This window comes from Gymnogyps californianus, chromosome 4 (genome assembly GCF_018139145.2).
Source record: "Gymnogyps californianus isolate 813 chromosome 4, ASM1813914v2, whole genome shotgun sequence".
In the NCBI taxonomy this organism is placed as follows: Eukaryota; Metazoa; Chordata; class Aves; order Accipitriformes; family Cathartidae; genus Gymnogyps; species Gymnogyps californianus.
The window spans coordinates 81,559,208-81,573,477 of record NC_059474.1 but is presented as its reverse complement, the minus strand read 5'-3'; the positions used below and the strand labels follow the sequence as shown (position 1 = coordinate 81,573,477).

Genomic DNA, 14,270 nt, shown 5'->3' with positions numbered 1-14,270 from the left:
GAACAGAAACACATACGTTATTTTACATTTTTTGCAGAATGAGAGCCCTTGCTTTGAGATTAGGGGAGGGTGGATGTGTTTACATGCTTTGAAGCGCATAAATTAGGTAGTTCTTGCACCTAATCCTGTATGAATTTCTTTGTCCGTACTTGTGTAGTTATTTTTCCCATAAGCAGATAAATAATGGGGGGGGGGGGGGGCGAGGAATTCACTAAACCCTATCCTAATCCGCTGGAAAAAACCTTTTGTGAATCTTCTTTCATACTTTGAGGGTTTCAAGATTAATCACTCTAGGTAAATTTCTGGGTAAATTTTATTTTGCCTGTTACTGTCAAGATTCATTACTTGGCAATAGTAGCGGTAATCGAGTGTTCCTTCAGCCACTTAGAGAGCTTATGTCCTCTCCCACTCAAGATGTCTAAAAATTTCAGGTAATGTGTTCCATCCAGGGATTTTAAGTGCACCTGGAGAATGAAAAGGACTTTCTGCATTGTAGTAAGACTTGTAATGACATTTTTCATCTCTCTGTTTTTTAAAGGGTTTTCTGCATTGCAAGAAGAATTGTACAGTTCAAGACAGAAGCAAGAAGAACAACATAGGATATCTAAAGACAGTGAGCCAACTGAACACCCTCCTATTGTCTCTGAGGAAGACGTGTCTGTCAGTTATTCTCCTTTTCAGGACAGTACTCCCAGGAGTGAGGCAGAAGTATCAATGGCTGAGCTCCTGAGACAAGCACATAAGGAACAAGCAGAAGCTGAATTCTCAGGGAAACCCCAAGATGTGCCAGAAAAAACATCTGCTTCACAACATGAATATCTGTAAGTGTCAAAAGACCAGAGTGAAACCTACGTGGAATGGATTATCTCTCCTCTGTGTAATAAGAGGATTTTACATTTTCTTTGAAAGATATGAACTCACTAGAATTTTCCTCCAATTGTGCGCACCAGTTCATTAGTTCCTACTGCAGGTTTGACTTTTTAATCCACGTGGAGGAAGCCTTAAGGATTAGGAGAGAAAGTCAGTTTGTCACTGTGAACACAAAGCAATAATCTAGTCTAGTACATAAGAAAGAAAAGAGGGATAATGTAGAGGTGGGCTTTTTTTGCAAACTGTGTATATTTTTCATGTGTTAGATGGCAAGTAATGTTAAACTTAATGGAATTAACACTAGAGGGGTTTTTCTTCAACTTCAGGATGGCTTTTTCAATTGAGGCAAAAATTTTCCAACTTAATCGTTACTTACAAAACTCATAACCACATATTAGGAACTAGATTTTTAAAAGTAAATTTCAGATGGCCAAAGGAACAGAAACGGTTTTATACAGACAAGACAAAAGTACTTAAGGGAACAACACATGATAAAGTATAGATTTAGAAGTCCTGCACAGCAAAGACTTGAATTCTGATTTGGGGCTGCCAGTGGGGTTGGTTTCATTTGAAAGAAACTTGAAAAGGATCATGTTTCTTTCTTCCCACCATCCCTAATCATGTGCCCACGCTGCGAACTCTATGGAGGGTTGATTCAGGTATTCACAGGCTAGCAAAATATCAAGAATCCCCTTCCAAAGAAGTGATTTTCCTCGGAGTGATTAGCTTTGATGTGGAGATGCAGCTCCACACGGTCAAAGTGCAGTTGAGTCCAGCAAATGGTCTTTTGGGGGTTCTTTTGCTCAAGATATGCTTTACACCCAGGAGAGAGTGTGGGAGACAGAAAACAGCATCTAAGGTAGGGGACCTGTGTTGCACTCATAGGCAAAAATACCAGTACTTCCTAATGATTTCCATGAGGAAATGAATGTTTTTGAGGGATAAAGAATCCATTTGAGACAATATTGCCAATACTAAATGAGAGTAGCGATGACAGGGGAACATCACTACACTTCATGTCTAGTTTGAACTAGGAGGAAAATTGGGCTAGATTTAAGTAGCTCATAAGGAACACATACTAAGAGGAATTACACAATAATACATATAGCCTGGTGAATGGGGAAAAAAGGCTGGATCAATACTGTTTAACTTATACTACAATGAAATCTTTTCTTACTTTAAAACCAATTGTTTCAAGAGCAGTAGTTGGGGGAGCACAACGAATTGTCAAAACCCAACTTGTATCAGGAAAAAAACATATACATGCAAGTAATTGTATTACTGTTATTACTGTTGTCTACTCATGGGACTGGTTATGGAGAAGGGAATCTGGACTCCTATTATTAAAATTTAACAATTTCCTCAGTTAATTTTTAGGACGAGAGGGGAAAAAAAAGCAAGCATGTAGATGCCAGCTTCAAAGCATATCAGAAATTTTAGAAGTAGAAGATTTAATTTTTGCAGGCTCACTATTTTTCAGGCTGTAATTCCACCCGTTTTGATATAGTTGTCTTTTTTGCTTTTTACCAATATACATGAAAAGAGAAAAGTCAACCTCAAAAGAAGATTCTAGGTGGTGAAGCAGGTAATGTTTTCACAATTAGTGTGAATCAGAAGTGACCTTTTCAAGCTAGCATCAGAGTTATAAGGTTACTTGATAAAACTCAGTTAGATGAGAGTTAGCTTAATATCTGAAGTCACTATTATCCACCAATATGCAACAGAAAAATATTGTGTGTACGTATGCATTTAATATATGTATTACCTTTATATATGTTACATGGTAACATATGTAATAATATGTTTAAAGAACTTGTGGCAGCAATTAAATCATAGCGATGTTCAACAGTGAAAGTAACATTACAAACAAAATAAGATTCTCTACTAAATTTCTCTACTAAATTTCTGTTTGGTAAGGCTCCAGAATTCTACATAAAAGTTGGTCTCTCCTCACCTGCAGCTGTATAGCTTGTAATTAATGTGGTAGTTGCTTCACATCCATCTGTAGTGATCCAGTCTCTTTTCCCCAAAAAATAATAGGTAAAATGTAGATTTGTGAGGGCACAAGTGACAGTAAAGCTCACATAAATCCTTTAGAAAGACCAAGTTTTGTAGAATTGGGTGCAACGTTTGGACATCCATTTGGAGACTTTCTTGGGTCGGGAAGATGAGAGGGATTCCTAGCCAGATTGCTCTGTAGTTATTGTCAAGGAGAATCAGTTATTTCTAGACTTTGCTAGACAACAGAACAATATTTAATCAGTGATAGTGTTCCATGTATGGAAATTGGAAAGCACTGCATGGTAGTAACTTCCCTCGAACTTGTAATTCACAGTGTCACAACGCCAGGAACAGAGCAGTCTACAGCACCAGTAACTGGAAACGCAGCAAGCGAAAAATCTGCACACTTCAGTGCGGCAAAGGAAGAGCGAGAAAAACCACAGCCCCCATCATCTGCTCAGAGAGGCGACTCTCCCATCATCCAAGAGCCTGAGGACCCCCAATTCCACCAGGATGACCTCTCTCCAAGGAGAACTAGTCTAGTGATAGTGGAGTCAACTGATGAGCAGACAGAAAAGTTTGGAAGAGGCTTTGAAGAGGAATCTTTAGAAAAGGTAAATAACAACTTTGCCTCAAAGTAATTGACACAAAAGAACTCTTAAGTTTTATATCTTGCTCATTCCTTAAGATGAGAATATTTTTAATCGGCCTAATTAATCCCTATCTGCAACTGAGTCTTTTCTCCTTTCCTCTGTGGTTATAAGAGCTAGCTAGAGTCATTGGTGTAGAGGTTTTCAAAGCTGAAGCAAAACCCAAATCCTAAAGTCTAGACTCTAATTCCGGTTCTGCTACCCTTATTTGTCCTTTGGTCTGTGACAGTTATGTCCATGCACGTGAGAGAGAATTAGTGTAAATAACAGGTGCAGAAACAAACCATGTACAAGTGAAAGCTGAAAAACAGATGTAATGAAAGACAAAGTAATAATGTTAAAAGCTTATGAAGAAAGGCAAGACTAGCCCAGAGCAGCATGAAGAATGACATGAAAAATCCTGTGAAGTTAGTGAGATGGAAAAGAGGCAGCAGGATGTACATTGCAGAATACTAAGGATGTACTGGAAGAAAAGAACTTGAGAATGGTGTTCGTGTAGCATGAAGGCAGTAAAGAGAAATGGAGACAGGAGACGGAAGAGAAGAACAAAAACTATGTGAGGGAGGTCATTGGTTGTGTAAGACAAAGGAACCTTATGGCAATGTTTGGAGAGGGGAAGACGTCAAGAGGCAATGAAAGAAAGCAATTATGTGGCTTTTAGTAGGGAATTTAAATTACTTGGCAGATAAAGGTTTCAGAACTTTCAGGCTTTCTTTGCCGCTTCTAAGTGGAAGAAAAGGAGAAGGCATAATTGGCCAGGAAATTAGTTTTATCAGTGAAGTCAGAGCAGAGAAAGCACAGTTCTACTTGAGCAGAAATTGTTTCCTGTTTTGACATTCACCTAGAAACAGGCTCTTCTTTCTTTGCTGTTTATGTTGCCAAATGCACCACCTCTAGAATGAAGAGTTTCAGAGCTCTGCCTCTGGGATCTCAGAAAAAGGTTTGACTATAGAATGTGTAGGATAACTCAGATGTTGAAAGATTAGCTACAATAGGACTCAGTACAACAGCTGCTGTAGGAAAGGCTGCCCTCAAAGCTAATCTACTTCTTTTTCCCTCCAGTTCTTTTACTAAAGTAAAACAAGAACAACAACCAGCACCACCAAAAAGAAACAACACCCCCCGCCCCCCTTATTTATTTTCCCCTTTATGCTTTTATACTGTTGATACTTCCCAAGTAGTTCTTTTCAGCTTCTCTTTGCCTTCTGACCTTTTCATTTAAATTTTTAATTCTTCCCTGTGCAGGACAGAGAAGAACTTCAACACTTTTTACTAACTTTTCTTGATCTTTCCAGTGCCAAGGCTATTGATACATTGTCCTCTAGTTAAAACTGTTTAGTCCTACTGTTGGTATGCTGCACTAGGTACTTCCCGGTATGGAGGATTAAAAGGCTTTCATATAATTTTCTGTGTAATTAATACAGAAACCATATGCAATATATATGAATTCCAGAGTTGGTGTTAGTAATACCTTCTAGTCCACCTGCAACGATGTCCTGCCACAAATTTCAGACTTGTCCCTGGCAACCTTAAGAGCACTAAGACCACTAAGAGCATCCTATAGAATTAGTACCACAAAGACTCATCCTTCTTTTTTCAATATGCTAATGAACAGCTAATGTATAGTCAAGTGGCCAAAGCCTCCCACCCCGCATCAATGTTTCACAGATTAAAGTCAGGTAAGAGGCCAAAATCCTAAAAGCAAAACTTTTCAGAAGTGAAGATGGTTTTAGAGAAAAACAAGACAGAATCTGTAAGTACTGCTAGTACCACATACAACAGAGCACTGCTTCCATGCTTCCACTAGGAGTTAGCAGAGGAGTTAGGTGGGCTGGAGACCAGCTCAGACGAGGACGAGATGGTCACTACCAGGGTCGTTCGTCGCCGGGTGATTATTCAGGTACTGAGTGTTGAATGATTGCACGAGCCTGTGGTGCCTAGGCCCTGGTAACACCTTTAGGCATGCCACTGAGACAACCACTTGGCTGGTATTGCACCTGAAGCTGGCATGCTCCTGACTAATGCACGGGCATTGGATAAGCCATTCCAATACCTTTTCTTGAAGGAAGGATTATGGTAATAGTGCTAACCCAACTCTAAATTCCATTAGATGCCTCAGGAGGAGGAGGACGAAGACTTCTCAGCCCCATACACGACACGGTCAACTAACATATTATTCGCCTGTCCATTGTGGCATAACTTTTCTTTGCATGCCTTTCTAAGTATTTGTTTGCAAAACAATTTTTTTTCCAACATTCCTCAATTTTTTTTTTCATTCTTTAACCAATTAACCAATTTTAAAATTGCTTATTTAAAGTTACCTACATGAAGGTCTTGCTTCATAAAACTTTGTTCTTTGTCATACAGGCTGATAGTATGCCTGACATGCCACCCGAAACAGTCACAGAAGAGCAATATACAGATGAACATGGCCACACAGTGGTAAAGAAGGTATTGTCAGTTACGCCCCTTGCTGCCTTCTTACTGTCCTATAAAAGGAGGGATAAATACATCCACACACATGCCAAATTTTTGTTTGTGAAGGGGCATAATTTTTAAGAGTTAACCAGAATTTCTGTTTGTGAGAGATTCCAAAGTTTGAAGAATTATTTTGATCCACAAGATCATTCTGTATTACAGTTTATAACTTAACATGACATATTTTGTTAATTTTCCCACTTAAAGCCAGTGAAAATTCTGCATAGATCCACATTTCTGAGAAAAAGGTTTTTTTAAAAAACAAAACAAAAAACCACACCACCACAATTTTATCTAAGATCATGTTTGCTCGTATTAATGAAACTAATGGAGGGCTGGGTCTGCAACAGTCATCTAAATCCAGCCTTTAGATCTTCAAAATCTCTACTCAGCTATGCCTGACCAGGTTCCTAAATTTCTGTATCTGTACATACAGTTCAGTTTTTATGGCACAAAGAATATAGAAAGTACTTATTTGTGTGATGGCCTCATAAAATAAGCATTTTCAGACCATGCTTATAAAAGTGAATTCTGGACAGCAAAGAAGTGGAACTTCTGTGCTCCTTGCTTTATCTGACAACTCAGTGCTTAGAGAATTGGTCAAGGTCTTGGCTGAATTTTGCTGGTGGCAAACTCCATCTTTCGTCTCCCAAGAAAACATCACAGACCCTCAGGTGGATAGCATGTCTCTGGAAGCTGTTTGAATTCATATTAAAATAAACAACCCCACCCAAATATTCCTGGGCACGTTGCGCAAGAGCGAGCATGACTCTATTCTTCTGGTTAGGTCCATGCCTGGGAGGGCACTACCCCACCTCTGTGACTCTTAAATATAGGTGACCCAGTCTGATTGAGCATCACAGCAAATAAGCTTTTGGACAAAGCGGGAGGTAACTGCTTAATGTTACCTTGTCAAAAGGGGCTGGGAAAGGTGTATGAAAATGTAGAGCTCCACGTCATCCACAGAAGGATGCATACCCATCCTCCTGAGAAACTGATCTCATCTTGAAGCCTGTAATTCTCTTCTGCTCCTCTTTGTTTGGCTTGCTAATGCCTAGGAAGCTTAAGCACCAGATTAGTCTGTTAAGTTGGTTAATTCTGGCTCGCTAGTTCAGCAGTGGTTAGTACCATCGGTGTTACAATGTGATGTCCCAGTCCCTCTGTGAATCTAGTTCTAAGCATTTGATAGCCAAGCTAACCTCTTACTTTCAGAAGCCTTTTTGAAAATGCCAGTCTGAAAACGTTTTCTACCAGTTGTAAAGTATGTTTTCTCTCTAAAATACTATATCTCTTTTCCTAATAATAACTACTGCTTTAGAGAATCATTCCAATATCTCTGTTGTGCCCACTTGTGAAGTAAGTTTATGGAAGCTTTGCTGTGTGGTAACCTAAGTAGGGCGAATGCATCAACTTGCAGCTTTACTACAGGTACTTTTGAGTATATCTGTTAAAGACTAAAACACTGAACCATCTATGTAGATTTTTCTGTGTAGGAAAAAATGCCCTTTGAGTAGAAAATACTGTATAGAGCATAAGAAGGAATATGTTATTGTTAATTCTTTTGGAAAAAAGCTCTATTTCATTCCTTCAGGTCACTAGAAAGATCATCCGGCGATATGTTTCTCCAGATGGCACAGAAAAAGAGGAAGTCCTAATGCAAGGAGCACCACAAAAACCTGTCACTGTCGAAGAAGGAGATGGCTATTCCAAAGTTGTAAAACGGGTTGTGCTGAAGAGCGACAGTGAACAGTCAGAGGTCAGATCTACTTTCCATGTGATTGTACAAAGCAGCAGTACACCAACAGTGTAGTTAGTAACTACATCATACTCATGCCAACAACATTCAGTTTTGATGAATACTTTAAAAAGTTTTCTTGCAGATGGAAAGGCCTCCGAATAAAGACAGGGAAAAGGCGGGAGGTGGGCAGAGAAAGAGGGCAGTTTTCTCTGAAAATAAGTCAGGATACAGACTGCGATTTATGAGAAGTACCAAATTCATAAACAAAGCAGCTTTGTACTAAGATGACGTATAGATGAATGGCAAATCTGTACATGTTATTATACCTCTTACTCTAATAAGAAAATTAGTGGATGTTGTAATGAAATGATCTGATGTTCTCTAGGTTTCTACAACTAATCAATTCTAAAACTATAGAGTTATATTAGGTTTAACTTACTGGTGTGTTCTTTGCTTTGAAGAGGCTAAAAAAAAAGTATTACTTTCATGCGAACTGTAGAGCCAAGTAATTAAAAAGAAAAAACAACCTGAAAAGGTAAGTGCTTGTCAGTTTATCTTTTCCTGCCTTAGTTCACCATGTAGCCCTACAAACATTTGTATCAGCACAATTAAGGTTGTGACAGAGGGCCAGAAGCTAGCAATAGGGCTTGCTTTCAGCAGTACTGCAGTTGAACGCAACGTTTAACAAGCAGTCATTAGAAATGCTAAGAACGTGATTGCTGTTCTCTCTCACCAGAATTAATAATCAGAATTAATTCTCTAGGAGTAAGGTAACAAGAAAACCAAGTAATTTTTTTTAGTTAGCTGACCATACCAGAACTACTCTTTATCATATGGAGCCCATATACATTAAATTCATATTTTACCAAATAAAATTGAGTTTTTCCCTTTCCCATGGTATTCTAATATTCTGGTCTGTTGCTCCTGTAAGAGTTCCTTGGTTTTACAAGTGTGACTTATCTCTCAGAAGAATATCTTAAAATTAAGATACGGACTGATACCACTAATTCGTACTACCTGTGTGAATACAGCAAGGATTCACAGCAAGAGGTCCACTTGTTACTTGGTGTAACTCCAGTGGCCTTGGCAGGTAAGCCAGTACAGCAGCCTGTGGTGCGGTGGAGGGTAGTGATATGCCTGCTACCTTCAGGCTAGTTCAGCTTCCAGAAGCGCTTTTCACCCTGCCAGCATAAAGCTTCTCAGCAGAATAAATTATCCAGGGCTGTTCCTGCTGTCTGAACTGGCACGTATCCTACAATGTCTTGTTCCGGAGCTGTAAACCAGGTAATAAAATGTACACTCACTATTTTGATGCGTACACATAGAAAGTGAGACACTTCTTATATTCTTGTTCTCTATGGCAATGATTAAGAATGATAGAGTAACTAAAAGCTTTGTTTAGTATCCGTTACGTAATTCATATCCAGTATACTTCTGCTTTCTGACCTTACAGGTGACCCTGTCTGAACCTGCCGTTTTGCCTAGTGCCTCCAAATTCCAGTCTGAACCAGTGGAAGGCCGGAAGGTCAGCAAAGTCATAAAGACCACTGTAGTGCAAGGAGAGAGAACGGAGAAACACCTGGGGGATGCTAGCTTAGCTACTGATCTTCCGTCAGCCAAAGAGGACTTTGAAGAGGTAAAAATGCCTTTTAAACATAAATATTAAAACAAGTGTCACAACATACCTGGGGGCAAATTCTACTCTATTGAAAGTTTTGTCGGTGGAGCATCGAACTCAACTACTGAGTATAAACCTCTGTTGTTATACTCAGTCATGTTATAAAAGGATTAGTATATGAAGTGTGTGTGTGTGGGAAGCCAACATTACAGAATTAGCTATGAAACATTTTAAGATTCTAAAAAAACCCATGGAGGCTTTAAGTAAAGTTGTTAGAAATCATGTGTGTGGTGGTTACTGTTAAAGAAAAAGTTCATTCATATGTTACCACGCATGAAGCTAATTTTAGAAATTGATACAGTTAAGTCTACTCTCTGGGTAAGTTGATGTATTTGTCCTTGAAAGGAAGAAATAGCTACCAAGCTAATTAGCACCTTCCCTATTTTTATGCTTTTTCTGCTCAGTTTAGACATTTCAGTAATAGAAAAGTGATATTGAATTAATATAGCTTTTTCTATAAGGAACTGATAGCACTTCACTCTTAATCCATTTTACTGTCCCTTTGAATAACACATGTAAAACACCTCTTAAAGATTCACGTGGATGAAAGTTTTGTGTCATTAGATGCAACATAAGTACTTGGTTTGGTTTTTATATGATATTTTGTCAAATTAAAAAAGCATAGATGCAACAACGGCATGGTCTGGATATCTTCTGCCGTACAATGGTATTACAGCTTGCAGGAAGACAACAAGCGCTAAGCTATTAGATTGAGATGCCAAATTTCCCATTACGAGTATAGGCCCAGCAGCCAGATCCCTCTCTCCTGACGGTAACAAAACAAGCAGCAAAAACTGTCATGTAGAGGTTCAAAGAAATGGTTTGGGAAATAACACTTTTTTCCCAGCTTGCAGCTTCTAGTTTAGTAAATCAAGAAGCCTGTGGAAGATACCACAGACAAACCCACATCCAGCCAAAAGGAAAATAAAAATGCTGCCCTTTTTTCTATTCTCATGTTTCCTATGAAGTATTAGTAACAGCAGATATTCTGTGGAAAAGCTTGCCAGGCTCCCTTCCCCGCTTCTCCTATTTCAGTACAGTCGAGGCTCAGGAGCATCATTTCTCAGGAAATGATACCATATACATAGGTATATATCATTTCTACGTATACCCATCTCTGTACTGCTAGCACTGAGAACAGGCAGCTCAAGGTGGCAGTGGGAACAGCTATAAAAGAAAGAGTATTTTCTGTGACAGGAAAAAGGTCGCTGTAGCAGCTGTCGTAAACAGATAGAAAGGATGAGTTCTGCAAGTGTGGTACCGCAAGGCCTTGAGTTGGGCTACTTCAAAGTTGAAAAGAAAGTACCAAGACATGCTTCAGTACAGTTATTAGTAAAGTGAAACTCTCCTCTACAAGAAACTGTAACTGATCTGTACATTTGAGGAATATTTGAAAGGATGCAAATGGCAGGCAGATGCTTCTCTTATTTGTCTATTCATCATCTTCTCAGCATTCAACTTCATTAATATAAAGCACTAAGGTGTGAAGAGCAATTATCTTCTGTCCTAGGTTTTTGGGTTTTGTTTTAATTTGAAGTTTATGTTTTAATTCAAGGCTTTGAGCTATACAGGTAACCAAATGAAAGTCCAACTCCCTGCTTTAGTAGAGAAAGAAGTCACAAAAGAGGACGGATCAATTATTAAAAGGTTTGGCTTGGCATGTTGATGAACTGTTACTAGAAAAGGATTAACAAACTCATAATACATGAGTGGATTTAAGTGAGTGTCTGAAGCGAAATCACTGGCAGCATCTAAAGCTTTATTTGCAAAAGTACTAAAGATTACTACTAACATTCTGTTACAGGAAGGGATATATGCACTGGAAAGGTCTACATTCACTTGAAAAGACTCGGTGAATAGGGGTGTGCTGGGTTCACCCTGGCCAGCAGCCAAGCACCACGCAGCCGCTCCCACCTTGGAATGGGGGAGAGAATAGGAAAAGCAAAAGTGAGAAAACTCATGGGTTGAATGAAGACAGTTTAATAAGTGAAGGAAAGAGGGAAGAACCACCAAACAAGTGATGCAAAGGCAATCACTCACCATCTCCCGCAAGCAGACTGATACCCAGCCAGTCGCTGAGCAATCGTCACCTTGGAAGACATAAACCCCCTGTTTTTACTGCTGAGCATGATTCTATGTAGTATGGAATATCCCTCTGGCCCGTTCGGGTCAGCTGTCCTGGCTGTGTGCCCTCCCAGTCTCTTGCCCACCCCCAGCCCTACTCACTGAGGGGGCCAGTGGGGGGGGGGAGAGAAAGCATCGATGTGGTGTAAGCACTGTTCAGCAGTAGCCAAAGCATTGGTCTGTTATCAACACTGTTTTAGACCCAAATGGAGAACAGTGCACCACACAGGCTGCTATGAAGAAAGTTAACTGCATCCTGGCTAGACCCAGTACAACGGGGTATCACTGCCCAGCTGATTTCATAGGCGGTGGTACAAAAGTAACAGCATGATTTACGGTTAACAACATTAATCAAGGTTACTTCAAAAATATTTTTTTCTGCCAGTTGACTCTGTGATCATTTGAACATTATCAAAATAGATGAGAGGATATATGGAGATAGATATATATAGATATATGCACGTGACAGTTGAGCCTTACGAAGAATGAGGCAGGGCAGATAGATAGGAAAATATTTGCGAGGAAAAAAAAAAGCTACTGTAGTACAGCAAGTGTATTCACTCCTACCACACACAACTTGAGCCAAGGCTGCTACAGGCTAGGTACCTTTTACACACCTTTTCTTTCAGACCATTTGAACTGACAGTGGCCATTGGGGTGGTAAAACCAATGTTAGCATCTGAAACAACATCCTGACCAAACTGTGTCTGTAATTGTAACAAGCTGTAAAACACACACCAGTTTCAGCATTAGCGGGTTGGTGTCACAAGGACACACCGAGAGCCGGAAGACCTGCTGCATCTGCTTTTGGATGAAGGGTGCACATTCTTGTCAGAGTGCTCCATCTAACAGAGGGGCCTTTTGGTCATGCAGGTCAAATTAAGAAGTGTCAGCTGTCTGATAAAAATTGAGCTATTCCTGGCTGAGCACGCAGGAATTTCCAAGTGTGCTTGGCTTCCCGTGGTCCTCTCTCAAGGACACTGACCAAAACTTGGGCTTCTGGGTAAGGCTAAGCAAGAGACGCTCAGCTGTCCTATGACAACTACATTTATTTGCCTAGATCTGGAAGAGACTTGGTGAGGTTTAAGGTTCTGACTCGTAGAGCAAGATGGTTCCAATGAGGTAAGAGAGTAATTTAACAGAATAGGTGAGGACACTAGATTACGACAAATGTAGCTTTACTGGGTGCCAGAAGTAAGACTTGTACGTGTTCAAGGAATCAATCAGCTTAAATTATTATTGTACAGGACAACTCTCTATGTTGACGTTAAATGCAGCAAATAGGAAGGTCTCGTGTAAATTTCAACATCTGTTGCATGTCTGCGTGTTACAGCATGGTTTTGCTGGGTATCTAAAACTGTACGCTCAGTCAATGTATAAAGATTAATTGCTATTAGTTTACATTATGAAAGCCAATTAAAGCAGCAGTGTGTGTTGTATTCAGAATGCATAATGAATATCTGACCTCAGTAGCTGGCTTAAACTGCCAGCTACAGTTCTTCTCATGTTATTTGAAATGAAAAAGCCTTAAAACTGTAGCTGAAAAAGAGCATTTTTTTTAAAACCTTCAGGAACTGTGGGCTTTTAAAGACAGTTTTCTTATTTATTTTGTTTTAGGACAACACTGAGTAAAGCCAGCACACAGAAGAGGACTGTGATGAAGGATCGGTACGGAAAACATGTTCACATAGAAGAGCTGGAAGACACACCAGAAGCACTACCACAGGATGACCTCCAACATGACCTCGAGCAGCTTCTTAGACACTTCTGCAAAGAGGACTGGAAACAGGAGGCGAAGTGAGAAGCTGCCACCCCTCAACAACAACAACACATAACCATCCATCCCGTATGCAGCATTCATCTTCTCTAGGTGTAGACATTATTACCTACATAATCACTGGAAGACACTGCCATTTCTACTTGTGCAGATGAATTCATTTCTTCCCCTGCCCTGTATTTGATTTTGGGTTTTTGTTATTTTTTACCCTGTAAGCTAATTTGTGACCAAAGATAGCATCCTTCATTCAGGATGATTTATCCACCGAATCGTCGTCTTTGTGCCGTACTGGGAATTTGTCAGCATCGCCACTTCTCGCTGTTCCTTTGCTTCTGCACTAGCTTCAAGAAATTGCATTTGTCAAGCCAACTTCATCTACAGGCCTCTTCAAGTGACTATGTACATGCATCATAAAAAAGGGAGTTAACATGTAAACTGTATATAGCAAGAGTATTTGGACTTACAAGACTGCAGAAAACACACTGCCTATGACTACAATTAGCATCATGGATTACAAGGTCTATTGATACTGCTGAACAGCGATTAATAAAATAATGTTAACACAATCGAATGCAAACACAGACTGACTGAGGAGGAAGCACTGCAGATCTACTGCATCCATAAGACTTCCAGTTTAGGGATCTATTATAGTTAAAGGCTCTAAGAGTCAGGCTAAAAACCTGGAAATTCAGCTGTTCTCATGAAGTAACAGCTGACTGTGGCCATTAATACTTCTAAGACCTTCGGACAGCCACTTAAAGATTTCCAGAAAAAGAAAAGAAAAGAAAAAAAAAAGAATACCCAATTAGGTAACCAACTTGCTAGCAGCTATATCTATGGCACATTTGCATACGGTATTAAAATCTTTTAGATCTGGACATGTGGCAGGGTGTATTAAACAATTATAACTACAGTAGTTTCCTGTTTTCATCACTGCTTAGCAAACCACACTGT

General features: G+C 39.6%; 1 protein-coding gene across 2 annotated transcripts in view; it reads left to right on the top strand.

Annotated features, from left to right (window-relative positions):
• Nucleotides 1-13,235, top strand: part of ANK2 (ankyrin 2) — a 246,943-nt gene extending 233,708 nt beyond the window's left edge. Inside the window, exons 43-49 of one of the 2 annotated variants that reach the window (XM_050896049.1) lie at nt 539-821; nt 3,206-3,485; nt 5,329-5,421; nt 5,889-5,972; nt 7,591-7,755; nt 9,191-9,373; nt 13,157-13,235. In XM_050896049.1, coding sequence (XP_050752006.1) covers nt 539-821; nt 3,206-3,485; nt 5,329-5,421; nt 5,889-5,972; nt 7,591-7,755; nt 9,191-9,373; nt 13,157-13,171 — 1,103 coding nt within the window. In that variant the 3' untranslated portion in view covers nt 13,172-13,235. The remainder of the gene's footprint in view (nt 1-538; nt 822-3,205; nt 3,486-5,328; nt 5,422-5,888; nt 5,973-7,590; nt 7,756-9,190; nt 9,374-13,156) is intronic. The other variant, XM_050896051.1, reaches the window with a different exon arrangement.
• The last annotated feature ends 1,035 nt before the right edge of the window (nt 13,236-14,270 follow it).